The 27,106-nt window shown below is 44.9% G+C and overlaps 1 protein-coding gene and 1 long non-coding RNA gene across 12 annotated transcripts in view; one reads left to right on the top strand and one right to left on the bottom strand.

Annotated features, from left to right (window-relative positions):
- The window catches only part of PTPN3 (protein tyrosine phosphatase non-receptor type 3), an 80,140-nt gene that overhangs the window by 12,079 nt on the left and 40,955 nt on the right, over nucleotides 1–27,106 (top strand). For 2 of the 11 annotated variants that reach the window (XM_035134338.3, XM_035134337.3), the window contains exons 1-2: nucleotides 19,332–19,455; nucleotides 23,488–23,642. In XM_035134338.3, coding sequence (XP_034990229.2) covers nucleotides 19,338–19,455; nucleotides 23,488–23,642 — 273 coding nt within the window. In that variant the 5' untranslated portion in view covers nucleotides 19,332–19,337. Of the gene's footprint in view, nucleotides 1–14,566; nucleotides 14,829–19,331; nucleotides 19,456–23,487; nucleotides 23,643–27,106 lie in introns of those variants that run through there. The other 9 variants (XM_088656064.1, XM_035134340.3, XM_035134341.3 and 6 more) reach the window with 8 other exon arrangements.
- LOC148683746 (uncharacterized) lies at nucleotides 1,357–15,385 on the bottom strand. Its single transcript, XR_015946681.1, has 4 exons — nucleotides 15,322–15,385; nucleotides 10,165–10,263; nucleotides 2,088–2,186; nucleotides 1,357–1,456 (listed from the first exon to the last, which is right to left on the bottom strand). It is a non-coding gene; the product is annotated as an uncharacterized LOC148683746 (long non-coding RNA).

Below are 27,106 nucleotides of genomic sequence, written 5' to 3'. Positions count from 1 at the left end.
ACACCAGCTCCTTATCTCGCAGAAATCCACTATGTGGAATACCGTAGACTCCTCACTGTGGCCAGATTGAACAGGGGAGTTCCATACGACCAGAGAACTTGCCATTGTGCCTTGGGAGAGGCACCGAACATATCCTCCTGAGTTGCCCTTTCTATGTAGATTTATCTCTTATCTCATAGCCCCATGCCTATCTCAGCTCAGCTCTCTATCCAGAGAAAGACAGGTTGTATATTTGTTGAATAATCCCACTGGGAAAATAGCTGTCTTGGTGGCCAAATTTCCCTTCCTAGCTCTCAAGCGCCGTAAGATTAAAATCGACTGCATTGATGTGGGTTTATCTGTATAGCTTTTATTAGTGCTGCCCATGTTTTATTTTAGAGGTTTTTTAGATGTCTTGGTTGTTTTAATCTTGTACTGAGAAATGTATCTTTTCTGACTGATGGTCGAATAAAGAATAATGATGATGAAATGATACACTTGATTTTGGGATGCAGAGGGTAGTTAATGCTGTAGCTATACATGGGCCATAGCTGCAATTAAGATGATTTAGGCCTCTCTTCTGAAGCTGTGAAGCTGCTGACTTGACAGATTACTGGAGTTGGCAGTGTTTTCCTTGTTGTTGTTGTTTGTTGTTGTTTAGTCGTTTAGTCGTGTCCGACTCTTCGTGACCCCATGGACCATAGCACGCCAGGCACTCCTGTCTTCCACTGCCTCCCGCAGTTTGGTCAAACTCATGTTCGTAGCTTTGAGAACACTGTCCAAACATCTCATCCTCTGTCGTCCCCTTCTCCTAGTGCCCTCCATCATTCCCAACATCAGGGTCTTTTCCAGGGAGTCTTCTCTTCTCATGAGGTGGCCAAAGTATTGGAGCCTCAGCTTCATGATCTGTCCTTCCAGTGAGCACTCAGGGCTGATTTCCTTCAGAATGGATAGGTTTGATCTTCTTGCAGTCCATGGGACTCTCAAGAGTCTCCTCCAGCACCATAATTCAAAAGCATCAATTCTTCGGCGATCAGCCTTCTTTATGGTCCAGCTCTCACTTCCATACATCACTACTGGGAAAACCATAGCTTTAACTATACGGACCTTTGTAGGCAAGGTGATGTCTCTGCTTTTTAAGATGCTGTCTAGGTTTGTCATTGCTTTTCTCCCCTTCATGGATCAATGCCTTGTCGTGGCGAAGGCGCTTGAATAACTCAGAGAAGCTATGAGCTATGCCATGCAGGGCCACCCAAGATGGACAGGTCATAGTGGAGAGTTTTGACTAAACGTGATCCACCTGGAGAAGGAACTGGCAAGCCACTCCAGTATCCCTGCCAAGAAAACTCCATGGACAAAGACAACAGGCATATAAAAGTTTTCCTTGTAAATGAAGGCATTTTCAGCTAATACCGCCTCTGGTGAGTCAGGCCCTTGGTGAGTGGTTTTATCCATTTCCATTCTGAGCTACAGAGCCCTGTGTTTGCAAGGAAGTGAATCTTTGGTAAAGAGTCCAGTAGAAAATGAAAACTGTGTTTGCAGGATAGGGGGTGTGGCATTTTGGCAAATTGTTAACTACAGAATTGACTCTGGGCAGTTTCCCAATTAGAGAAGGCAAGCAGGGAGGTACAGACATGATGATCATTTGCTATCACAGACTGAGCCCTAGACTACATGGGAAATAAAGCAGCACAAAAGACTCTCCACATCTGACCCATGAAAATAGGGGCAGACTTATACCAAGGATTACTGCCCTCTTCCCACTATGACATGTTGCAGAAGGCTCTACTTTGCCTATTGCATGCTTAATTTATTTATACTGCAATAGCCTGTTCTTTACTGTTTAAAAAGCAGAATACAATGGCAATTGTTGCTAAAGATATACAGAAAAACACAATAGGTATGCAGTATGCAGTAAACAATAGGCAGTATGCAAACACCTCACCAGCCACAATGTGTGAAATGGCAGGCTGTGCCATGCTGCTCTAAAAGTCCACACACATGTACCTGTATTCATATGCCACAACACACTCAGCTGCCATTCAGACTGCGACCAACACTATACACACTTAACTGGGAGGAAATCTACAGAACTTAATGGGACTTACCTCTGCTCTGAGTAGACATGTATATGCTTGCACAGTCATCTTCTAGAGAACCCGGGCAGGAAGCTGAACGCTGAAGATAACTCTCGTAAACTTTGTTAGCTAAATTTTAATAAGGCACACCCAAAGGTAAAAAGAAGGGCAGTTATTTACTAGAGATAGGTACCAGGAAATAGGGGCAGTTGCAGCATATAACTTGCTTGAACTTCTGCAGTGACTGTTTGTCTTCAAATGCCTTGCTGCCTGGTGTAGAGTCTATACACAGAGCTATGCCGCCTGTTTTTACAGGACTGGCAAGACCCCTGTCTGAAACTCTGGAGAGCCACTGTCAGTCAGAGCAGGCAATAGTGAGCAAGAATGGAGTCCCTCTGTATAAGGCAGCTTCCTGTTAGAAGAGAATGAATCTTTATTTGTGTCAGCCATTGGCCATAGCATTAAAACAACAATAAGATATTCAAAGAATAGAAATAAAAAGTCAATTACTGTATGTAAAATACATTTTAGGGTTTTGACTCAACAGTCAAATAGTGGATCTTAATCTCATTGCCCCAGCTAAAAACCCTGCAACCTTTGCTGCACCCTGCTCAGGGCCAGCCCTACGGCCAGGCTGGGTGGTGAAGGGGCCAGGGTGCCCGGGGGGGCGCCGCGGTGTGGCGCCTGTGGCAACCTCGCTGCGCACTGCGCCCCCCCGCCAGACACGTGGAGAAACAGGGCGGGGGGCACTGGAGGGATCGTCGCACCCCGGCACCCCGGCGCCCGATATGCTTAAGACGGCCCTGCCCCTGCTCATCTTGATCTGCCAAGAGAAAGGACAGTGTGGCAGTGGTTGGGCGACTCAGAATAAAAGAGGGGTGATAACCTCATTCCTCAAGTCTTTATAAAGAGTGCAAGTCAGAAGGACATGTTAGGAGAGAGAAAGTTGAGAGAGGAATAAATGCCAATTCTGTATCCTCTGTGGCTTGATTGGTGTGGAGACCTTATGTGGTCTGAACTACAGCAAGATGTAAAATGGAGTACTGAGGTCACAGCAAATGCTTATGCAGGCTCTACAGTGTGCTGTGTGCTAAACACAACTGCTGGTAGTGGCTTTTACTCAGACTTTACAAATAGCAATGACTTGTCAGTAGGCAACCCTGAATCCTGCAAACAATGAATCTAAATCTGCAGTGGCCCTTTTGACAACTGAATTTGACCCAGGAAAAACATTCATCTGGCATTTGCAGACCTTCCAAATATTTTCCATTTTATTTTTGAATCCCTATCATAAAGCATTGCTTTACTACATTTCAAATTATCATTAGCTAGCATTAGTATGATATTAGAACAGCACCAATTGCCCATTAATTGCTGGCCATATAAATCCCATACCTTTGGTCAAAAAGTCAGTATTTGGACAGGGATATTCTGATTATATTGAGTATTCTATATCACAAAGTGATTCCAACTTTCAAAAACAGTTCTAACCCATGTACACCCCTCTAGAAATCTTGGCCAAGAGAACTATATAGCACTCCTAACCAGCCACAACAACAGACTGGGGGGGGGCTAGGAAGGTGGGAGAAGTCTCCACTTATCTCCTTGGCTCGGGGGTCACATAGCTCTAGACCCTCCAACTTTTCTCAGAACATTCTGGAATCAAATCAGAAACCAGGATGGCTTCTGTAAAACCAGGACTGTCCCTGGAAAATAGGGACACTACTTGGAGGGTCTGTTAAATGGTGTTTCCTGCTTGGCAGGGGGTTGGACTGGATGGCCCTTGTGGTCTCTTCCAACTCTATGATTCTATGAAATGCCTCAGTTCTTTAGACTCTTTTCCTGAGAAAGTAAGTTCAGGCACAGAGTCAGAGGCTAAGAATTCATGCAGCATCTCTGCAGTCCCCTTTTCCACCCTTCATAACACCCTTGACCTCTTTGTCATGCTAAGGTCCAACTGCTTTCCAAGGTGGCCTCCTGCTGCTATTAATGTCTTTAAATTATTTTTTATTGTTGCACTTAACAGGTTTAGCACACATGCTCCTCAAAGTTGAAGGGTTTTCTCTCTTTTTTTGCATCCTTTATTTTCTGCTTGCATTTCTTTTGGCCAAAGTGTGTGTTCCTTTGCATTCTCTTCATTTGAACAAGACTTCCATTTTCTAAAGGAAGTCTTCTTCCCTTTAAGAGCTATCTCGATTCTGCTTGTTAACCACACTGGAACCCTCTTGGATTTTATGATCCTGTTCCTGATCTAATGAGCTTCTTATTCTTTGTATCTTTGGAGAAATTTGACCCTCGTTACTTTAAATTTCAACTTCCTTTTTACTAATCTCAACATTTTGCAGATGTTTTATCTTTTATAGTTCAATGTGTTGAACTTCCTTGGTTCGGATGTTGAATTTGATAGCATTGTGGTTTCTCTTTCAAATTGGTTTAATTTTCCTTGTCTAGCTTCCCCCCCTGCTACCAGTTGGGGGGGCCTCATTAAAAAAAACCCTCAATGGGATATTGTGGGGGGGGAGCCCAAGGGCCCCCAAAATGTGATAATGTGGTCCCGTGAATGTGACTGTTAAAAGGGAACTTATAGTAGCCTATCACTTCAAGAAACTGCTGAGAATGCCTTTTCCTTTGCAAGCAACCGCCCCTCATGGGGCAGAGAGAACTCTTATTGCAAGAACACAAGCAGATATAAATGAGGGTTCACAGCACTCAGTACAAAGCACAATAGCTCTTGCAACAAAATGTATCTATGCGAAGGCCATGCAGGCACAGTAGATGTTGGCTGTATCGGAATTAAAACTATGCAAGCGATCTGTATGCAAGTATGCTTATGCTAGAAGCACAGGCGCGCTAAAATGAAATGTATCTAAATGAACTTCAGCCAGCAGCAGCTTGTTTTGCTTCTTTGAAAGTGGTATCAGAAGGGTTTCTGTGAATGGGATTGGAGGAAATTGTAATGCTTTATGTGAGAAACCTATAAAGAAACCCCCCCCCCTGCATTTGGAAGGGGTTCAGCCTTTGTGGGGCGATTTCGCTGAAACACTTTATTGCAGTTAATAAACTTTTGTACTCTTTCTTCAACCCTACTCATGAGTAGTTAATGGCAAAAGTGAGAATAGCAGATTTGTCCTGCTTCAATATGACCCAGCTTGCTGGGATCTACCAGATTCCAGTCAGGGCAGTCTCGAGCAGGTCGTGCACCCTGGAGCTGAGGGGTGGAGATTGCTCTGGCGCCCCTGCCCTTGCAGGGCGCAGCATGGTTTCCGCGCGGCTTTGCCGCGCGCCGCCCTGCTTACTGCCCTGGCGCCCTGGCGCACCGGGCCACCGGGGATCTACCTAGAGCCGGCCCTGATTCCAGTCAGCAGAAATTTTACAGGGCAATTTAGGTAAATTTAGTCCCCTGGGAATGGTAAATTTTGTCAGAGAGGAAAGTGGGATTAAGGATTAAGGTACTGATGTGGGCAGTTGCAGCCCTGGGAAAGCAAGGGTCTGGTTCCTTATAATATCTGCCTGAATGTGCACTCTAGTTTTGAAATTTGTGGTAGCTTTTAACTAGTTTTAAATTGAACTAAACAGTGAACTTTCAACTAGGAATAAGGCCTACACTGGCACTTTTCTTCGTACAGTGGTACATCGGGTCGAGTACCCAATCCATTCCGGGGTGTTGTTCGCACCCCAAAAAGTACTCAACCTGAGCGGTGCTTTAGTGCATGTGCGAAGCGCTGATAGAGCTCTTCTGCGCATGTGCGAAGTGCGCAGAACGCATCTGCGCATACGCACGTGGCGGAACCCGGAAGTAAACACTTCCGGGTCCGCCAAGTACGCAACCCGAAAGTACGCAACCCGCAACGTACAGAACCCGAGGTATGACTGTATGGTGCACTTAGTGAAAACCAAGGGCTCACCCACACTTCCTTTTGTGCCGCGTTTCCATACCCTCCAACATTCCTCAGATGAAAATAGAGACATTTCTCACTCTCCCCAACTGACCCTCCTTGACCCCCCATTTTTGACACACACCCCGAATTTCCTATCAGTAGAAGGGTGAATGCCATGACCACTTCACCAATGGGACACAGCAAACACACACATCCTCCACACTCCTGAGAAAACCCTTTAATCATGCCCCCCCCCCCGGTACATTTACGGAAAGAAAATCACAAAGCAATAAGAAATTTTTAGAAAGGGGCTAGATTAGACATGAATGCACAAAGCATTTTTAAAGTCAATATTCCTTGCACTCCACTCTGCCCTGCTCCCCCTTTCAATCTGCCCAGGGTGGCTCTATTGCAATGCTATCTTGTCTAATGGTTAGAGCACGGAGCAGGCAAGAGGTTATTTTGGATCATACGGTAGCAGATGGGGGACTTAGCAGACTGTTAGGTGGAGAAGAAAGTAGTTTACTGATTGACAAGTGTTACCAATAAGGCAGAATAATACTACAAAACAGGATCTAATCACTAGTATAAAATACAAAGCTCTACAATAAGCAAAGACCTACAATAAGTGAAGACTTAACACTAAGTAACATGTAATCAGCAAGATAAGCAAGGTAGTTAGAATTTACAGAATGAAACTCAGTAGTTCGCCCCTTTAGCGAGTCTTCACTTAATGCCAATTAAAACCCAATTATTAGGCATAGGTGCCAAGTTCCGGATTGAAAAATCCGGGATCAGCAGCACCGCGGCACCAGAAGTCGCTTCTATGCACTTCCGGACATGCGTAGAAGCAACTTCTGGCGCTGCGGACATTTTGGAAATGGGCACAGCGGCATCGGAAGTCGCTTCTACGCATGTCTGGAAGTGCATAGAAGTGACTTCCGGTGCTGGCGCGGCACCAGAAGAACATGGCCACCAGCAGCAGCTCCGTAATCCGGGGGAATATGGGATATTTTGCCATTCGGGACACCTGCAGGAAACGGTAAGAAAATACGGGGGTTTCATGGGGAAAACGGAGTACTTGGCAGCTATATTAGGAGAACCTCTGCTTCCGATGTGGGCGATCTGGGAGGGTCAGCTTATTCAGCTGCTGTACCCCAGGAGGTTTCCAGGGAATGCTTTAACCCCTTCCATTCCCTTTTTCTCTGTCTGTGCCTCTCTCCTCCACCATCGGGCAGACTGGAACCAGAAACCTGTGTCCATGACAGCTTTTAGACATACCATGTGTGTCCACGGGGTGGGGGTGGGACAGGAGAGAGGGGCTGTGCTGGCAAAGCTTAAGTTCTTTTATTTAGTGTATGCTTGGGGTTTTTCTGCCAGCGTCGCTTGGGGAAGTTCTCTTTCTATTTGCTTGTTATGTTTCCTTGGTGGGTGAGAGAGATTGGGGTGGCGTAGGGTGTGGTTGATCGTCTTTGGCTGGCTGCAGTGGGATTTGTTTGTGGGTGGGTGAGGGGTTTGTCGGGTTAAGTTAGTCATATTGAATCGCATGCTGTCAGTGGGTTATGCGCTCTTTCTAGTGTGAGTGGGCATTGTTATCTTGGAAGGTGTTCAGTAGGGCCAGTTCTGGGGTGACTTCTAGTACCTGTTTAGTTATTTTGCTTATTTCTGGTATGACTTCGCACACTCCTTTTCTGACTGGGTCCTCGATTACTTGGTTTGGTGGGATCTGCTGGTTCAGACACAGCATATGTCTGAGAAGGGATCATGGGGAGGAGGTGCGAGGAAAATACTGTTGCGACATTGATTTCTTTAGCAACTTGGAAGGGCCATGGTGGGATCCAGAAACAACAACTTGGAGCCCCACTGAGCATTTAACTGCTCTCTTCTCCATCAGCTTGGGAGCTTTTTCTGAGACACTTGCTAGGTATGATAGCATCATTTGTCATTTGAGCATCTTTATCAATATGCTAACAAATTTGCCTGCCTTTGATCAGTTATGCTTCAAGGAAAGCTCACCAGTCCTCTGATGCTTTAATATTTTCCAGGGCCATCTTAAGCATCTCTGCTGCCCTGGCGCCGTGGTGCGATGGATCCCTCTGGCGTCCCCCGCCCCGTTTCCCAGCGCGGCGGGCGGGCGGGCGGGCAGGTGCAGCGCGGCTGCCGAGGACGCTGCTGCGCGATGGGGGGGGGGCTCAGCGCGCAGCGCTACTGCCGAGGGCGCAGCTGCCCAGAAGAGCAGCCGGCGGGCAGGCGCAGCTGCGATGCGCCCCCCTGGCGGGCCGGCGCCATTGTGCCCTGCGCCACCCAGCCTGGCCGTAGGGGCGGCCCTGATATTTTCCAGCCCAGATAGATGTTAACCAAAGGATCTCACAATAGTCATCTCCTTGAAGGAGCAAGGAAGCATGGGAGAACCAGATGCACCCACAAGAGCATCTTGGATGAATGGCTTTCAAAGAGGGCAAGACAATGGCATGGAGGCAACTAGTCATGATGGCTATGCTCAGCCTCCCCTGTTGGAGGGAGCAATGCTTCTGAAAAGTACTTGCTGGGAGCCACAGACTCCCCAAACATGTTTCACAAGGACCCCTTCCTTCTCTCTGCCCCAGTACCTGAGGGTTGTCACGTCTCTCCAGGGATTTAGCCAGAACAAAGTACCGGTATATGTTGGGGGAAGGTTCCCTCCCTGCAAAGAAAGCGGAGCAATCAGCAAGCACCTGGCTCCCATCCATGCTACCACCAGTCTGGCGCATGAGGGTGGGGGAAACGGGAAGGAAGCATTCCTATAGTATAGGGCACTCTGTTATGTATTAAGATTGGCTGCAGTTCTCACTCAGGGCCAACCAGTATGCAAATGAAGGATTGAGAACTGTCGCTCACTGGTTGGTTAGTTAGTTGAAAGTAGTTTGCTCACCCCTATTTGCTAGGAGCCAGGAATGGGAAGCTCAAGTGCTTCTAACAATTTGGTAAGTGCTTCTAACAATATGGTTATAGGGAGCAGCATGTATAAAATATTGAATGTAATAGGGTTATTAAGGGAGGGGGGAAGAGAAATTGTAGAATTCTGGTGGTGAGTGATGATTGGATGAGGATTTGAAAGGGAGTTTGAATGTGAGGCAGTTGAGAGCAGTGGGTTCTGAAGGGGGTGGTTGGGCAACTAACTATTTAGTTTAGGATAAGTAGCCTAGTCATCATTTTTGTAATAAAGCAGCATATAAGAGAATTTGAGGCCATAGGCTCAGGTACACACGTCATCCTACAATCATTTAGTGAATCATCCATAGTCTCCTTTAGTGAGGGTGCTGTACCTAGGATCTGGACCAAAGATTGATATTTTTTTGCTCTTTTCTAGTTTCATAGGTTTATGTTCTGGTTCTAATGATGTGATAGGGGTGGGGGCTCTTTAAATATTGGGGGCTGCCGCACAATCCTTTTCTTCTTTTTTAAAAAATAGTAATTTCCCCTCGTTTTCAAAAGCGCATGCCTTGCCTCTTTCTTCATGTTCTTCAGTTACATTTGCTGTGAGAAATTGGTGTTACATGCAGTATAGGGTTGGGAAGAAAAGAGGGGACCACAGGCCTCAAAATGTTTAGGGCCCCCTGGTTATAAGCAGGAGTGGAGAACCTGTGACCCTCCAGGTATTTTTGAACTATCTCCAACTCCCATCATCTCCAGCCAACATGGTCTATGGCTTACCTTCCAAGTCCCGGACTGCAGAATCTGGGACCGGCAGCCGCGTGACACTGGAAGTTGCATCGACGTAACTTCCGGTGTCGCTTTGCCCTTCTATGGGCACCAAAAATGGCCACCGCCGGCTTCGAAAGTCACTTGTACGCACGTCAGGAAGTGCGTCGGCACAACTTCCGATGTCGCCCCACCCATCTATGGGCACCAAAAATGGCCGCCGCCAAGACCGGAAGTCGCATCTATGCACTTCCGGGCATGCGTAGATGCGACTTTCGAAGCCGGCGGCGGCCATTTTTAGTGCCCATGGAAGGGCAAATCGGAAAGGAAAAAAATGGCCGCCGGCAGGAGAAAAGAACAGAGAAAAACGGGAGACGAAGTGATTTGGGGGACCACCGGGAAAGGGTAAGTAAAAACGGGGGTTTCCTGGGGAAAACGGGGTACTTGGCAGCTATGCTATGGTGGCAAAAACTAGAAGATCACCACTGCTGGGTTATAGTGAGGAATCTTGCTCCACTCAGGCTCACTCTCCCTTCCTCCCCAGTTACCTTCTGTGTGAGAGATGTCCTGTTCCATGCTTCCCCCCAGCAGTTGCCATTCTTCAGCTTCAGGGACATTTCTTGTACCAAGGATTAACGATTGGTTTTCTGAAATACAAGATAGATAGGAAATAGTCTGAGCATGCACAAAGTAGCCTTCCTGCACCATTGCTTAACCACTGGCAGTTCTTGCAGATATGAGATTGGGGAGCAGGGCTTCTAGGTCAGAAAGGTGTGGCAGCTTCCAAAAGACACTTCTAATTTTACCCATTAAGCTGTTGTGGCACCTATCAATCTTAGCATGAGATGGAACAGGGTAGCAAATCTTATTCTAAGACTCAAACATAGAAATACATCCTTGTGCCTTGGTACACATTTTTGAAACATGTCAATCTGAAAATCAATTATTCTAATTCAGTTGCTGCTTTTCTGATCCCGACTCCTGATCTAATTATTTATTCATCTTCCTCTGTAGATATTTTATAACTGGAGAGATGCCACTGGGGCATAACCACTGTACACTAAATGAGAACACACCATAAGGCTAGGATGTTCCAGGAAGAGCCACTTAAATGAATAGAGCACAGATTTTATTCATTAACTGTGACCTTCAAATTAAAATGGCTCTGTTCACCAGGTCCTCTTTCCCTTTTAAAAAGCATGATGACAAATGGCTTGCTTTGAGTGCAGTGCACAGATTGTACAACTGGTGGGGTCCATTGTTTCCCCCCATGTATATATAGCTTTCCAACATTTTGCAGATAAAAGCATTCTTGTAACATCCCTTTTCTCACACAAAATATCGCTGCTTGAGTGCTGCTCCCTCTCTCCCCATTGAACATTTGCCAAAGTGTGCTATGTTCATTTACTTTGCAGTAGAGCGGGCACATCCAGCTCCCAAGAGACTGTGATCTACTCACAGTAGAAAAATACCTGCTGTGTTCTACACATTGTCATTGCCAGGAGTTGCTAAGCTTTTTTTAAGGGAGGTTTGGCCAAAGGGGATCACTAAACTTCATGCTGTGATATACCTGGGACACCCCCGCGATCTACTGGTAGATCATGATCTACCTGTTGGACATGCCTGCAGGATCTGGCATATAGAAGCCAAGAGGACTTTGTTCTATGAGCTAAACAATATTAGGGGGAAACATTATTACCTTATGCCAGGCTTTTTACATGTCGGTCATATAAGCCTGCTGAAGGTACTACCGGTAAGATGGTCAGCTGAGGCCATACTGTGGGTATCCCAAGTTGGTTGGGTGGCTACCAGGGAAAAGTCTATTCTGTCATCATGCCCTGACTTTGGAACACCCTCCCCAAACATGTTTACCTGGAAACCACTTCTTTTAATACACCTCATTTCATAATGTTGCTTATAATAGATGCTGTTCTTAATTGCTTTGCATATTTTTCTTGTATTGATTTAATCTCTTGGAAGTTGCCTTGCACAATTACTATTATTATTATTATTATTATTATTATTATTATTATTATTATTAACTAGCTGTACCCGGCCACACGTTGCTGTGGCTCAGTGTGTTCTGGGGGGGGGGGTTAGTGGGGAAGTTGGCATGGTGTAAAGGTAAGGAGGCCGGGTCTGACATGTCATGTCTTACCTGGACACTCTTCTGTGGAGTGGAAGCGACGTTGGGGTCTGAGGTAGGCGTGGGTCTGTGGTGTCGCCTGGTTCTCGGGGAGTGGGTTCTGTCTACAACGGGGTCTGTGGGACCCAGCCTGGTTCCCGGGGGTGGTGGTAGTGGGGTCTGCAGGGCGGGCTGGGTCTAGGGGCATGAGGTCTGTCGGTGGCGGGGTCTGAGGGACCCAGTCTGGTTCCCAGGGGGTCGGTGGCGGGGTCTGTTGGGCCCAAACAGGCTCTCTGGGCATTGGTTCCATCGGCAGTTCTCGGGACATTGGCTCCATTGCCTGTGGGGCTCTCTGGTTGGCATGGGTCTCGGGGCATCGGCTCTGCTGCCGGTGGGGTCTTCTGGGGCGGTGTGGTTCTCAGGAGCCGGTTCCATCAGCAGCGTGGCCTCCGAGGTGGCCTGGCTCTCTGGGCATCGGCTCCGTCCCGTTGGCGGTGGGGCCTGGCCTGGCTCCTGTCGGCGTGCGATTCTGGAGAGGCTTCGATGGGGAGGTAGGAGGAGAAGGAGGGGGCAGGATTATGGGGCTATTGCTACACAAAAGAATATGGTGTCTGTTCCTTTGACGTCCACTGGAGGGCGCTATGTTTTTGTAAGACAATTTCATGTTTTTACCTGTGACTGGTGTGACATCCGTATAATCTAAGGTTATGGAAACACTCACATATTGCAATGGAATGTTGTGTCCAAATTTGAACGCAATCGGTCAAGGGGTTTCCGAGAAAAGTGGAAGTTAACAAACATGGACATTTAACATATAATTTTATGTATATATAAGATAAGATAACATTAATTCCACCTTTCCCCTCCATGGAGCTCAGGGTGATGTAAATTGTTCCCCCTCCCCTTTTATCTTTATACCAACAACAACCGTCTAAACTCTCAAGGTCCCTTCCAACTCTGCAATTCTATGATTGTTGTTGTTGTTTAGTCGTGTCCGACTCTTCGTGACCCCATGGACCATAGCACGCCAGGCACTCCTGTCTTGCACTGCCTCCCGCAGTTTGGTCAAACTCATGTTCGTAGCTTCGAGAACACTGTCCAACCATCTTGTCCTCTGACGTCCCCTTCTCCTAGTGCCCTCAATCTTTCCCAACATCAGGGTCTTTTCCAAGGATTCTTCTCTTCTCATGAGGTGGCCAAAGTATTGGAGCCTCAGCTTCACGATCTGTCCTTCCAGGGAGCACTCAGGGCTGATTTCCTTAAGAATGGATAGGTTTGATCTTCTTGCAGTCCATGGGACTCTCAAGAGTCTCCTCCAGCACCATAATTCAAAAGCATCAATTCTTCGGCGATCAGCCTTCTTTATGGTCCAGCTCTCACTTCCATACATCACTACTGGGAAAACCATAGCTTTAACTATACGGACCTTTGTCGGCAAGGTGATGTCTCTGCCTTTTAAGATGCTGTCTAGGTTTGTCATTGCTTTTCTCCCAAGAAGCAGGCGTCTTTTAATTTCGTGACTGCTGTCACCATCTGCAGTGACCAAGGAGCCCAAGAAGGTAAAATCTCTCACTGCCTCCATTTCTTCCCCTTCTATTTGCCAGGAGGTGATGGGACCAGTGGCCATGATCTTGGTTTTTTTGATGTTGAGCTTCAGACCATATTTTGCGCTCTCCTCTTTCACCCTCATTAAAAGGTTCTTTAATTCCTCCTCGCTTTCTGCCATCAAGGTTGTGTCATCTGCATATCTGAGGTTGTTGATATTTCTTCCGGCAATCTTAATTCCGGCTTGGGATTCATCTAGTCCAGCCTTTCGCATGATGAATTCTGCATATAAGTTAAATAAGCAGGGAGACAATATACAACCTTGTCGTACTCCTTTCCCAATTTTGAACCACTCAGTTGTTCCATATCCAGTTCTAACTGTAGCTTCTTGTCCCACATAGAGATTTCTCAGGAGACAGATGAGGTGATCAGGCACTCCCATTTCTTTAAGAACTTGCCATAGTTTGCTGTGGTCGACACAGTCACATTCTATGATTAATCCTACGGTATGAAGTAGGTTAGAGCTGAGAGATTGTGACTGGCCCAATGCTTCATGACTGAGCAGGGATTCGAACCCTAGTCTCCCAAGTGCTAACCCAACATTCTGATCATTCCACACTGGCTCTCAGAGTAAACAAGCATTAGGATTGGGGTTATACTGTAACATGGAAGCCACACATGCCCTTATAAGGGCTTCCAAAGCTTAGGTTAATGCACAGAGGTACACTTTGCCTCACCTCAAAAAGGATATAATGGATTTGGGAAAAGTTCAGAAAAGGAGATGGAGTGACTCCCTTATGAAGAAAAGTTGCAGTATTTGGGGGCTTTTTAGTTTGGAGAATAGGCAAGGAAGAGGAAACATGATTGAAGTTTATAAAATTATGCATGGCCCGGAGAAAGTGGATAGACAAAGGTCGCCCCCCCTTCAATAATCTTTCAGCAACACTAGACCTCATGGGCATCCGATGAAGCTGAATGTGATAAGATTTGGGAGGGATAAAAGGGCTTCTCGCAGTGCATAAATACTATGGAACTCAGGTTCCGCTTGCAGGTTTCCGACAGGAATCTAGTGAGAACAGAATGTTGGACTAGAGGGGCCAGTAGCCTAGTCCTACAGGTGCTCTTATGTTCTTATAATACAGTATAGGACAAGAGCGGGGGGGGAGGTGATGGGGGAAATTCGGCAGCTCCACTGCGCAGGCGCAAAACAGCTCACAGTCCGGGGACTTCGTTCGCTCCCGTCTCAGCCCCCGGAAGGAGCCGAGAGCTTCCGATGAGAGCCGAGCAGCTCCGGAGGTTTCCCCGACGAAGCGCAGATCCCTCGGCTGCGCTCGAGGGGCCGGCACCCCAGCGGCTATGGCGGTGGGCGGTGCTGCGATAGGGGCGGTCTAGCGGCCTGCGCCTCCGCCTCCTCCGGCAGGTAGGAGCGCTTCCTGGTGTTGGCGGGCGGCCCCCGGGCGGCCGGAGCGAGGCCCCCACCCGCCGGCGGCGGCGGCACCTGCCGACAAGGTTCGGTCGGGGGGCCGAGGGCGGAGCCGGCAGGTAGGCGCCGCGGCAAGAAGAGTGCGTGAGGGGAGCGTTGCCCTGAGGAGAAGCAGCGCCGGGGCGGGCGCGAGGGGAGAAGACGCCGCGTCCCCCCGGTTGGGGGTGTGAGGGGGGGGCGAGGGTCCCTCAGGGGAAGCGGGGGGGGGGCGCTGCGCAGAGGAGAAAGAGGCAGCGGCAGCCGAGCGGGACGGGTCAAGGGGAAAGGTCGAGGCGCAGCCGAACCGAGGGAGCGTTTCCTTGTTCGGCCGTCCCGCCGCCGGGCCAATTTCAGGGGCGGCGATGCCGCCACCGCCCTCCTCCCGCCGCCTCTGAGAGAGCGACGGCAGGGAATCGGGGCCGCCGCGCCCCGCCAGGTCAGCGGAGGAGGCGGCTTCCACGCGGGATCCGTGAGGTGGCTGGAAGGCAGCAGCAGCAGCGCTTCTTTAAAAGGGCTGTTGGTTTATTTATTCCCCGCCTTTTCCCCCTGACAAGGACTCAGTTGACCACTTACCCACCACGTCCAAGCAGCTGCTTTTATATTTCGTCGTCGTTGTTGTTTCATAAATTTATACACTGCCTTTCCCCCCTGACCACGTGTCCTCCCGACCTGTCCAAGTCACAGCTGCCAAGTTCTCCCTTTTTTTAAGGGAAATTCCCTTATGCTGAATAGGCTTCCTCACGAGAAAAGGGAAAACTTGGCAGCTATGGTCCAAGTGGGGTCTGTGTGTGGTTGGAGATGCCTGGAAAAGAGCACCCTTTTTTTTAGAGCAATTAATTATTATTACATTACATATTTATTTGTACTCTGTCTTATTCGCTGTCAGGGAGTCAGTTGACCAGTTCTCTGCTGTGGAGGTGGAGGTGGCTGGAAGGGAGCTGCTGCTGCTATTTTTTAAATGACAATATTTATTTATTTATTTATTTATTTATTTATTTATTTTATTTAAATCCATGTACCACTTGATTGTAGAAAAAAACAACACCCTCATAGCTGTTCACAAGTAAAAGATAAAGCAATACAAGGATCACTAAAGAAAACATAATCTCCATGATTTAATACAGAAGGTTAAAACCACTATAGAACAGACTAAAACGTATTAAGACTCAATTAATTAATAAAATTAATATACCTCTTTATTGTAGGAAAAACACTAATCAGTTTATAAACAATAAAATCATCACAAAAATGTTTTCTTACCTCCATAATTTAAAACATAACAGAGTTAAATCTACATACTTTCCAAACATCTGGGTAGGCAATAATATATTTATAACCCTGCTCCCCGAACAGGGACTGTTTCTCCGCTTGTTGACGTATCTGCTGGTCCTTGTTTCCTCATACTTTTGTGCGAAGCACTATAAAGCAGGGTTGTTGATGTTTTTCTCCTGAGCTGACACTGTCTGGGGTTTTTTGGTAGGAAGGTGCTAAGAGAGGGTCATTTGTATTTGGGTTTTGATGCCGAGGGATCCCACCCTGTCCTCTACTGCTTTGCTGCATTCTATCAACTATATGTCCTCCGGTCCTCTCTGGCAAAACAAAAACCAACCTGGAAAAACCAACTTGTGAATTTCTGTTTTAAGAGTGGACTTGGGGACCACAACATTCACTCACCCCTTGACACACACTCCTGCAGTCTTACGGAGTGTGGGTATTCATATGCTTTCATCCTGGTTTGGAATGGATGAAGTTGGAATGGTGGTGTTACATCTGCTCTCTCTCTGTCTCTGGGCAGTGAGGTGCTTGGGATCAGGCCTCCCTGCTGCACTAGGAGAGAGAGAAAAGGACTATGAGTTCCCTTAGTAGTCTTGTCTCCTGAGCAGCAGCAGCAATAGACACTGCAAGGAGCACAGCCCACTTCTCTGGTGGCTGCTCTTTGCCGCTTGATCACTCACCAAAGAAGCAGTCAGTTCAACCTGCCACCCAGGGGAGGGCTCCTTCTAACCACCACTCCCCTGCCTTTATGTGGTGGTGGTGAGGAGCGCTGCTGCCTGCACAGGTGACATCACATTATGTCACAGAAGGAGTGGGGGTGGCAACAACAACAACTGGTAACTCTTCTGTTGGTAGTGGTGGCTACTGTGCCCTCAGTGGCCACTGCTTGTGGTTTATGCTTGTGGACCCCTTGAGTTGAGCAGCTACCTGCCAGTTCATACTCTGGCACTAGCACTGCCTGAGTGAGTTAATGGCAGCATTAGTGTGGCGCGTACTCACCCAGTCTTGGAAGGGGAGGAATGCTTGTGTCTCTGCCATGCTCTGTGTTGGTAGTAGTTTTGAGGTGTAGCCTGCAGGTGGGGGAAGCCATTTTGAATAATTTCTCATATTAGAAAACCGCTACAAGTAAGCAAACCTAGAACATCAGGGATAAAGATCCAAGGCCAACCTATGTATGGTTAGGTTTCTTCTATTGAGTATTTTGAGTAAGGGGGGTCCCCTCTTACCCTGCAGACTGGATGGTAAGGTAAAAAAAGGTTAAGGACCCATGTGCGGTTAAGTGCAGTCAAAGGCAACTATAGGGTGTGGTGCTCATCTTGCTTCAGGCCAAGGGAGCGGGCGTTTGTCCACAGACAGCTTTCCGGGTCATGACTAAACCGCTTCTGGTGCAACGGAACACCATGACGGACGCCAGAGCACACGGAAACACTGTTTACCTTCCCACCGCTGCGATACCTGTTTATCTACTTGCACTGGTGTGCTTTTGAACTGCTAGGTTGGCAGAAGCTGGGAATGAACGAGAGCTCACACCTGTCACTAGTCAGTAAGACTTGATTTAATTATTATTTTTTTACAGAAAGACTTATTAATGCTGGTAAAATCTTAATATGTATTTACCACCAGATTAAGGTTTCATTTTTGGAATAATACATTTTCAGAGTATGGTAGTTTTTTACAGTTACTGTATATAAAAATTACTGATTTGGTTATACTATTAGAAATACATAGATAATTATGAAATTATTGTGAGGTTTAATAAGTTAACTGTTTATATTTGGACAGCTTTTCTGTTGTACTTTATTGGAAGGAGAAAAATAATCATTTCCTTAATAACAATTTAAACAATTTATTGAACTAAATCAATAACATTATAGCATATGTATCCATGTTTGTTAGACTTTTAAAAAAACTTGGACTGAGTTTTAGCACACATGAAAAACTTAAAACAAACCCTTATTTCCTGATGAACAGCCTTTGGGCTATAATGTAACTTAAATAGAAAACTCTCAGTCCCTTCTCTGCCATCTCACAGCATCCATGTAATTTTTGTGGGTGTGTTGGCAAGACTGAGGTAAACTCACCTTAGTATGATATAATTAAAAATAATCACAGTCAATTCACTCCGTTCATTAGAATGCTGTGGTTTTTATACTGACTTTCTGTTTACCAGACAAGGGTGGGTGGATTGAATTTTGAAGGAGTGAAATTTGAATTACTGGTTCAACCATAAAACAGCTCTAGGATGATCAAAGCCAGTGTATACCCTGACAGTAGATAATAGCAGCCTACATGAAGAAAGTCTAGCCACTCAGCTTTTTGATTCTCATATATTCTAGTACCTAGTTGAACTAATGCTTGTTCTAGAGTGCTATGTTCACAAGTGTTTTTAACAAAAGTGTAAGCCCTCTCTTGGAACTGCTCATAAGAGAGCCTGCCTTGCTACTGAATCTGTATAGTCATTCAAACACTGCTGGCATCATGGTATTGTCTGAATATTTTATTCAGGTAACTCCCCCTTACCTAGTGCCAAATAACAACACCCATCAGATTATAACCTGACTGCTCCTTCACCACTGCAGACACTATACTGCAGAAAACTCCAGTGAATTCAAATTGTTCAAGAGGAAACCACACAGAGTACTTAAATGAAGGACTCTCCTCCAGATACTTCTTCATGACCATTCAGGTCAAGGCAATCCCTGCAGATCTCAGCAAAGAACTGCAAATGGGATGCTGCCCTCCTGTCAAACTAATGTGAACAGTAAGTTCTGTGAATAGCATCTAAATACTTTACCAAAGGGGCCCCCTCCATAACTGTGCCTGCACCCCCCCCCCCGATAATACATCATAACAATTATCCTAGTTCCTCTTTGCCATGAATCTTGCACGGCTTAGCATTCTTCAGTTTAGTGGTAAGCACCCTATATGTAAGAGTGAATTCATCTACTTATTCCCTCTGATTTGGTCACTTGAAGCAAATGACAATCCGCAACTAGGAGAACCTTTAACCCTCAATGTCCCCAGAACCCAGGCCTGTCCTTCCACCTGCAAAGGAACTGTGATCTGTCCAGAATCCTGTGCTTCACCCCAATACGAGCTCTAAAAACTCCCAAGTAGCATACCTGGTGAAAACACTAGAGAGAAGACAGAGCAATGCCCTCAGAGTTGCTTGCAGATAATGCACCACTGTCACTTTCTGTCCAGGTAACAGAACCTCCCATACTCATGTTAGGATTCTTTCTCCGTGTTTGCAGTCATGGGATTGTTGTCTATCACATGATGGTGTATGTTTTCATTCCACAGTGTGGGAAGTGATGGAGACAGGATGTTTGTGTTCCGTGAAGTGGGACTATTATCCTTTGTTCTTTCACTCTTTGCTGTCCGATGAGAAAGAGGAAGAAGCTAAGTCGAAATGCTGCGAGTGTATTAAATGTAAATAAAGTAGATTAGCCAAAATGCTGTGCTGCTGAGATCTGTTATGCAAACTGCAAATACTCTGCGGATCCCTAAGTATGCTGATGCTTCTTGGTATCAGTCGCTGTGATGTTCAGGCAGAGGAAAGCTTTTGAAGCTCCCGAACAATCAACCAGGAGAGAGAGGACATGACAATCAACCAGGAGAGAGGACGATGTCACTATCAATGAACCTTCTACTGCCTTTGGAGCCCAAGAGAACAAAATACAGTCACACCTTGATTTGCGTTTGCTTCACGTTGCATTTTTTCAGGTTCTGAACGTGGCAAACCTGCAAGTGTTTACTTTTGGGTTTGCCACTTCGCGCATGCACAGGAGCACTCTTATCGCATCATGCGCACGTGCAGAGGCGGCGCTCTACTTATGGACTTTTTGGGGTGCGAACGGCACCCTGGAACGGATCGCGTCCCTAAGTAGAGGTACCACTGTAGGCAGTGACGTGAATTCCTGCTTGCTGCAGATCTGCATGGGCTGCCCTTATCAGCCCCAAAAATCTTAGGGCTGTTGTGGCCACCTGCACTGCTACTACTGCCACAGCCACTCACTGTGCTTGCTCAAGAACATCAAAAAGTAACCACATCAATCAAAAAGCAACGCAGAACTCCCTTTCTGATAGATTCAGATTATGTGATGTGCCTCCACCGCTGAGACTGGTTGCTATTTTTCCAGAGGTGGTATACATAGTTCTCTCCCTCCTCATTTAATTAGTACAGCAACCCTGTTAGGCTGAGGGGCAATGTTTGGCCCAAGGTTACTCAGCGAGCTTCATGAGTGGGGATTTGAACCCTGGTCTCCCAGGTCCTAGTCTCACACCCTAACTACTAAAAACTGGCTGTCATTTTTATGCACTTGTTTCCCTAATATACATACTTTGTACACCTTCATTTGGGTTGGGGAACTTCAAAGGATTTCCATTTTGAAGGATACCTAGGTTTTGGTTCACATACTGTTTCAGGAAGTGTGTATTACCTAGGTTTTTATTTAGATGTGAACCAAACAAAAATTTCCCATTGCTATACTAGGTGGCATTTTCACACTAAAGTAGCTATCCTTCTTGAACAAGATATCAGTGTTTACCAGTTCAGTGAGATTAAAGAAATCAAAGTTAATAGCAGTAGCTGTAAAATGAATATCAGTAGTTTTGCTCTCTATAATGGAAGGTGCAGAAAATTATATTGTTACTAATTTACCTTCCCTTCCCCCGTCTTCCCATGAGCAAGTAGTTCTAAATGTTCAGTGCAGCAGAGTTACCTCTTGAAACATAACACTTGGACCATGTGCCTTGCCATTGTGTAAGATTAATCTACAATTCTTTTAGTACACAGCTTGTCAACTTGGCATGGTGCCCACATTCTTCAGGAATCACTCACTTCAGCATGCAAAAATTAATTATGGAGAAGTAAATATTTTAGCTGCCAGTAAAAACACACACACATTGCAATAAGGAAAACAATAAAATACCGAGAGTTGATTGCTTTTGACTGTCTCTAATTCCCATTAGTGTCCAGGTTAAAAAGCTTTACATAGACTTTATTTTGAAGCAACTAAAAATGAATGATAGTGAAAACATGCTACAGGTATAAGGTAATTAATTCACAATGGAACATTTAAGTATTACATGTTCAGTTTTCTGACTATGGATGCTTATATACCCAAACTACCACCATCTATGTAAAGAGAGGTGTATAAGTGAGCTTGGCCTGGAGCCCCTTTAACAGAGAAGTAAACTCAATGGTGGATAATAGTAGGGCATTTGTTGTGGTCATGAGGTTTCTGACACAGATTTATTAATGTAATTTTTTATGTAGTATGAATTTTTAGCGTCTGCTTTTAATAGGTTGATCCTTAAGACTGATTCAAAACGTTCCACTTCCCTGTACATCTCAGGGAAGCAGCATAAAATGTGTTGAAGGAACCTGGACCATCTTATTATATTAGGCAAGCTGCATGTAACAATGACTGTACTGAGGTGCACCATTGCTTTAATGAAAAATAGTGGAAGTTATACACAAGCTCCATTCATGCTGGATGCATTCTACTTGCCCTATTCATGGGCAAGAAATTTCACTGAAACAGGTGATCTCTAGTGAGACACCTTGGCAATAGAGATGTTGCAGTCCTCTCATATGAACCTGTTTTATTCTTTTGTTTATACTATGGCTTTGCTATTCAAGTGACAACACTCTCTCAAGGAAGCAATAGAATTCCTGAAGGCTTCAGTTAAGGAAATGAGTGAATTAGCAGTCATTGTGTGAAAGTGCAATGTGATTTAAAAATGTGATTAAGGGTTACAAGCATGGCCTTATAGCACAATGTGGCAGTTCTGTTCAGGTTGCCAGCCACTCCATTCTGTTGGAGGAGGGAGAAAGGTTATTTTCTGCTGCTCCAGAGAAGCGGACACGGAGCAATGGATTCAAGCTACAAGAAAGAAGATTCCACCTAAACATTAGGAAGAACTTCCTGACAGTAAGAGCTGTTCGGCAGTGGAATTTGCTGCCAAGGACCTCCTTCTTTGGAGGCCTTTAAGCAGAGGCTTGACAGCCATATGTCAGGAATGCTTAGATGGTGTTCCTGCTTGGCAGGGGGTTGGACTGGATGGCCCTTGTGGTTTCTTCCAGCTCTATGATTCTATGTTCTCCCTCCCCATTTCCTGTTTTTGTCCTATTTTGTGCCATCTGAATATCCCCCCTGTTTTTTCCTTTTTCTATTTTGGGCTCTCCCTTCCATTTTTAATTTTTTTAAAAAATTGTGTGGGGCAAATGGACATACATTTGCCTAATTACAGGTATGTTAGAACTACGTACTCTCACTGGGTATAGAATGCTAACTGACTGCTGGGGGGGGGAAGGAAAAATCCCCCCTAATATAATGGAGTGGCTGAAACCCCAAACGGAAGCCCCTCCACTTTGACAGGAGTGAAATGCTGCCACATGCATGTGAAGTGGAAGAGGAAATGATTCCCGGAGGGATGATCCAGTGAACAAGAGTTGGTCCATAACAATTGGAGAGCTGGATGATGCTGGGGGACCACTCCACGGAGTCTTCCACTACACAAGTCCCCATCTTAGCCATAGTGTTATCAGCAGTCATGCTGCTGGCTGTTAATGCACTCAGAAAAACGGCAGCCCTCAAAGAAAGTTTGCATTATGTAATGACAATATAGAATCCAAAATGATACACCTCACTTGTGTTGATAAACCTGACTTTTTATGCAAATCACCATCTGCAAATGATCAGGACCTACAATATTCTCTCTTGATAGCTGAAAAAATATTATTATTTCCAGGTCAGAATTGCAAGGGCTGGCCATTTGGGGGGAGTGGTAGTGGGAAAGGAGCATGTTTGGTTCCTTTCCTGGTCATGCAGCGAAAGTGAACCCTTTTGTTTCTACTTATAAGTGGATGGTTGTCATTTGCTGTTAAGAAAAAACAACAACTATGGCCCCGGGAACACCGTCCCTATAGTTATAATGACTGTTAGCTTGCTAAGTTAGTGAACAATAATTGTTGTATTTATTAAGGGCTCTTGTATTTTGAAAATGCCCCCCATGACTCTACAAATGCTTTAAAAAAACATTACAAAACACAATCACTATTTAACTATGTAACAGATTTGTTAGTCACTTAATGCAGGGTATTCTGGTAAATTAAGTTATAAAAATGTAATAGCCATCTAAATTATCAAATCAGTACATAAAATATCATCTTCCACTGTGTGTGTGTCCTTGTTTTCCTAAGCAGTTTGGAAACTCCAACAAAATTATGACGTTCTTTTTGAGTTTCTTTAACTGCAACACTATTGTCCCACTATTGTACATCTTGATGTGGCATGTGTGGTGAATTTAGAGGAAGAGTTTTATTTACTTACATGCACAGAATTTATATAATATATATATTGTAAAACATCAAAGCAGTTTAAAGGAAAGCTTGTGTATAACCCAAAACATATGTCTGTTACATGAAAAACTATACTTTGACATCTTTCTTTGCAGGTTGTTCAGCAACAGTTATGAACTCTCGGTTACGAGCACTAGGTGGGAGAATAAATAACATTCGAGCATCAGAACTACCAAAGGAACGGACCCGATCTGAGATCATTTGCAGTGTCCGCTTTTTGGATGGCTCAGTGCAAAGCTTCAAAGTTAGTGTAAGTCTTGGAATTTTGAAATGAATGTGTGATATCGGTAAAGCATGGGGCCCCTGTGTTTTGGGGCTTCTGGTCCAATTTAGAAACTTGAGAAACTGTTGCATATCAGATATTTGATCCTTCACTGCACAACATCAACCTCACAAAAGCAAATTGGTTCTGAAAAACTGCTGCTAAAGCTCTTTGTTTTCCTTCCTTTTCCAATTTTGGTACGATAACATCCTTAATACAGTGGTACCTCAGGTTACAGACGCTTCAGGTTACAGACTCTGCTAACCCAGAAATAGTACCTCGGGTTAATAACTTTGCTTCAGGATGAGAACAGAAATCACGCGGCGGCAGCAGCGGGAGGCCCCATTAGCTAAAGTGGTACCTCAGGTTAAGAACAGTTTCAGGTTAAGAACAGACCTCCAGAACGAATTAAGTTCTTAAACCGAGGTACCACTGATGGTTTCTTGAAGCAGTCAAACACAACATCTATTGTAATGCAACATTCATTGAAACTGGATAAGATAATTCACTTTAAACAAGTGTGCTTAGTCTTCAAAGGTCACTACATCCTTTGGTTTTCCCATGGTCTCAATTACTGCCATACCATCCATTACAGAACATGTTAGAATCCAGGTTTCTTTCAAACTTAGCTGTGAAATACCGGTATTCTCTTGTAGCCAGTAATAGTGGCATAGTCCACATCTCTTGCTTCAAGAGGTTAATGACATCACTAGACTATGGATGAAAGGTCACAATCAGTTTAGATAGCTAAGGTATGGGTTTTTTTTAATGCTAACTGCACTGCATATATGGAAAAATATTTTGATAAGTTTTTCTTTGGATTTGGTGCGTGTAGGTTGACAGTTTATCAGCGACAAATGTCTGCAGTTTTTTATTTATGTGCATTCAGCACATCATGTGTAATTGGCTCTTGTGGAATGTTTGATTATTGAATCATGCAGTGTCTATAGCTTTTTCCATTGAGGGTATTGCGTTATACTGGACAACTTGGACAGGTCCTTTAAATGAAGCTTCTGTCTTATTTGTGCCAAAATTGGGTTAGAAAATGGTATGTAGGCCAGGAATATCAACATGTTAGCTAGTCTGATAGTTGAGTTCTGATATTTCTTTTCCATGGACACTTCTGTGGAAAGGAACTGTTTGAGATGCATGGAAGGTCCCCTTCCCACCTCTTATCTCCTCAAAATTAGAAGATCCACTTCCCAGCAGTTATCTTCTGCATGACACTTCTGTTGTCATTAACATGTCTCATGTAGCCTGAAAGCAAATCATGTCCTTAATTTATAGGGACAATTGTATTTCCGTGTGCTAAGAATCTTGGGGTTATTGCTGCTGTTACAGTACTTTTCTGGGGTTATTGCTGGTGAGACAGTACTTTGAACACACTCAGTATTGAATGTGGACCAAGATACCTGCCAAGTTACAACTTTATAATGCAATGTGCAGATTTGTTTAAAATTGAGAACATTGTTGAGTAGTAAGGAGCTCAGCATCCTGCCATGGCATATTCTGTTCCTTATGCTAATCAGAGAGAAAGCTCAGAATGTGAAACCAATATATCCTTAGAATCATAGAATTGTAGAGTTGGAAGGGACCCTGAGGATCACCGAGCCCAGCCCCTGCAATGCAGGAAAATGCAGTTGTTCCATATGGGGATCAAACCTGCAACCTTGGTGTTATCAGCACCATGCCCCAGCCAACTAAGCTATCCGGACTCCTTGATAAGGATGGGTGCTCAAACCCAACTTCCAGGTACTGTTTTGTACTTAGATATGGAGTTAACCCTGCCCTTACCATCACTTTGAAGTAAATGCATAGTCAAAGCGGTTGTCCTAGCTCCAAGCCTCAGTCATGAAACTTGGACTCTCAGCTCAAGGAAACCTGAAAACTTTGTTCAACAAATCAGTGCATGGTCTCAGCATTAGTACACAGTTCTTAGGTCTATAAGCAGAGCTCTAAATTAATAGCCAAATCAGTAGCTGAGATGTCCCAACACTTGACATGCCCTTCCTGCTCAACTTTTGAAGAGTGGGACAGAAACTTCACTCAAGTGAGAAAACTGTGCTTCCAAGTGCACTCCTGCTGGAGGACCAGTACTGTTGTGCTGATGCAACTCCCCCGTAGCTGCTGAGGTCCTCTCACAAATTCTGCAAAAACAAGTTAGAGATGAGTTTGCAATATCTCCAAATCTGGGAGAGTTGTGTACAGCTATTAACCAAATGAAAAACAACAAAGCCGGTGGACCTGATGGGATACCTGTCGAAATCTTCAAAGTGGGCGGAATTGAACTTACACAACAACTTCACCAGCTCATCGAAAAAATCTAGGAATGAGAAGAAATCCCAGCAGACTTTAGGGATGCCAAAAATAATCCATCCCTTTAAAAAAGGTGACAGAACTGATGGTGGAAACTATCGAGGCATCTCTCTATTAGCTGCGGCTGGCAAATTTCTTGCAAGCATCTTAGCAAACCGTCTGGTAACAATATCTGAGGTGACCCTTTCTAAATGCCAAAATGGTTTTCGGTCTTCTAGAGGGACAGTGGACATGATTTTCACCGCTCAAGAGCTTTAAGAAAAATGCAGATAGCAAAACCAACCCCTGTATATGGCGTTTATTGACCTGACCTGACTAAGGCTTTTGACACTGTAAATGCCCTGTGGACTATCCTTCTGAAAATTGGCTGCCCAGATAAATTGGTAAACATTATTTGGCTCCTCCATGATAATATGACAGCAACAATCGCAGATAACAATGGCTCTCAAAGTGAACCATTCACAGTGGGATCAGGTGTTAAACAGGGTTGTGTTATTGCCCCAACTCTGTTCATTATTTTCATTGCCATGATCCTACACTTTGTTGAAGAGAAACTCCCCACTGGTGAAGAAATCATATATCGAACAGATGGAAAGCTCTTCAATCTGAGCAAATCTTAAAAATGTAGTAGAAACACAGGCAACTGGGAAACACTGGCCTGCGAGTGCTCCAGTTGGAGAACAGCCTTTACCAAAGGTGTCATGGGCTTTGAAGAAACTCGATCTCAGGACGCAAGGGAGAAACGTGCTAAGAGGAAGGCACGCTTGGCAAATCCACACCGTGTGGAAAGTTATTTATTTTGATATAAAATATTTGGTTGGTACTTGGTTGGAACATTATTTCCTTTCCCTCCTTAAGATTTAAAAAAGATGTCTGGATATGCTCTCAGGCTATTTGAATGCTGACCTGTTGATTTTAATTTTTTTTAAAGAAACACATTCTTTAGAAATAGTGTTCATGTAGGAGATGGTTACTAAATAATGAACTTTGGATGGTATAGTTCTGCTTACAGGAGGTGTGTTTGTATACAGCATTTTTCTGCAAAACAATTCTGTTTATATGTAATACAGGTACATACAGATTCAGGAAAACCTGAATCTTTTCATTTTTGAACTGTGCAGGTTTCTTGTTTATAT

This window comes from Zootoca vivipara, chromosome 12 (genome assembly GCF_965207765.1).
Source record: "Zootoca vivipara chromosome 12, rZooViv2.hap1.1, whole genome shotgun sequence".
Lineage (NCBI taxonomy): Eukaryota > Metazoa > Chordata > Lepidosauria > Squamata > Lacertidae > Zootoca > Zootoca vivipara.
The sequence above is the reverse complement of the archived record's forward strand: the minus strand, read 5'-3'. Positions and strand labels throughout refer to the sequence as shown.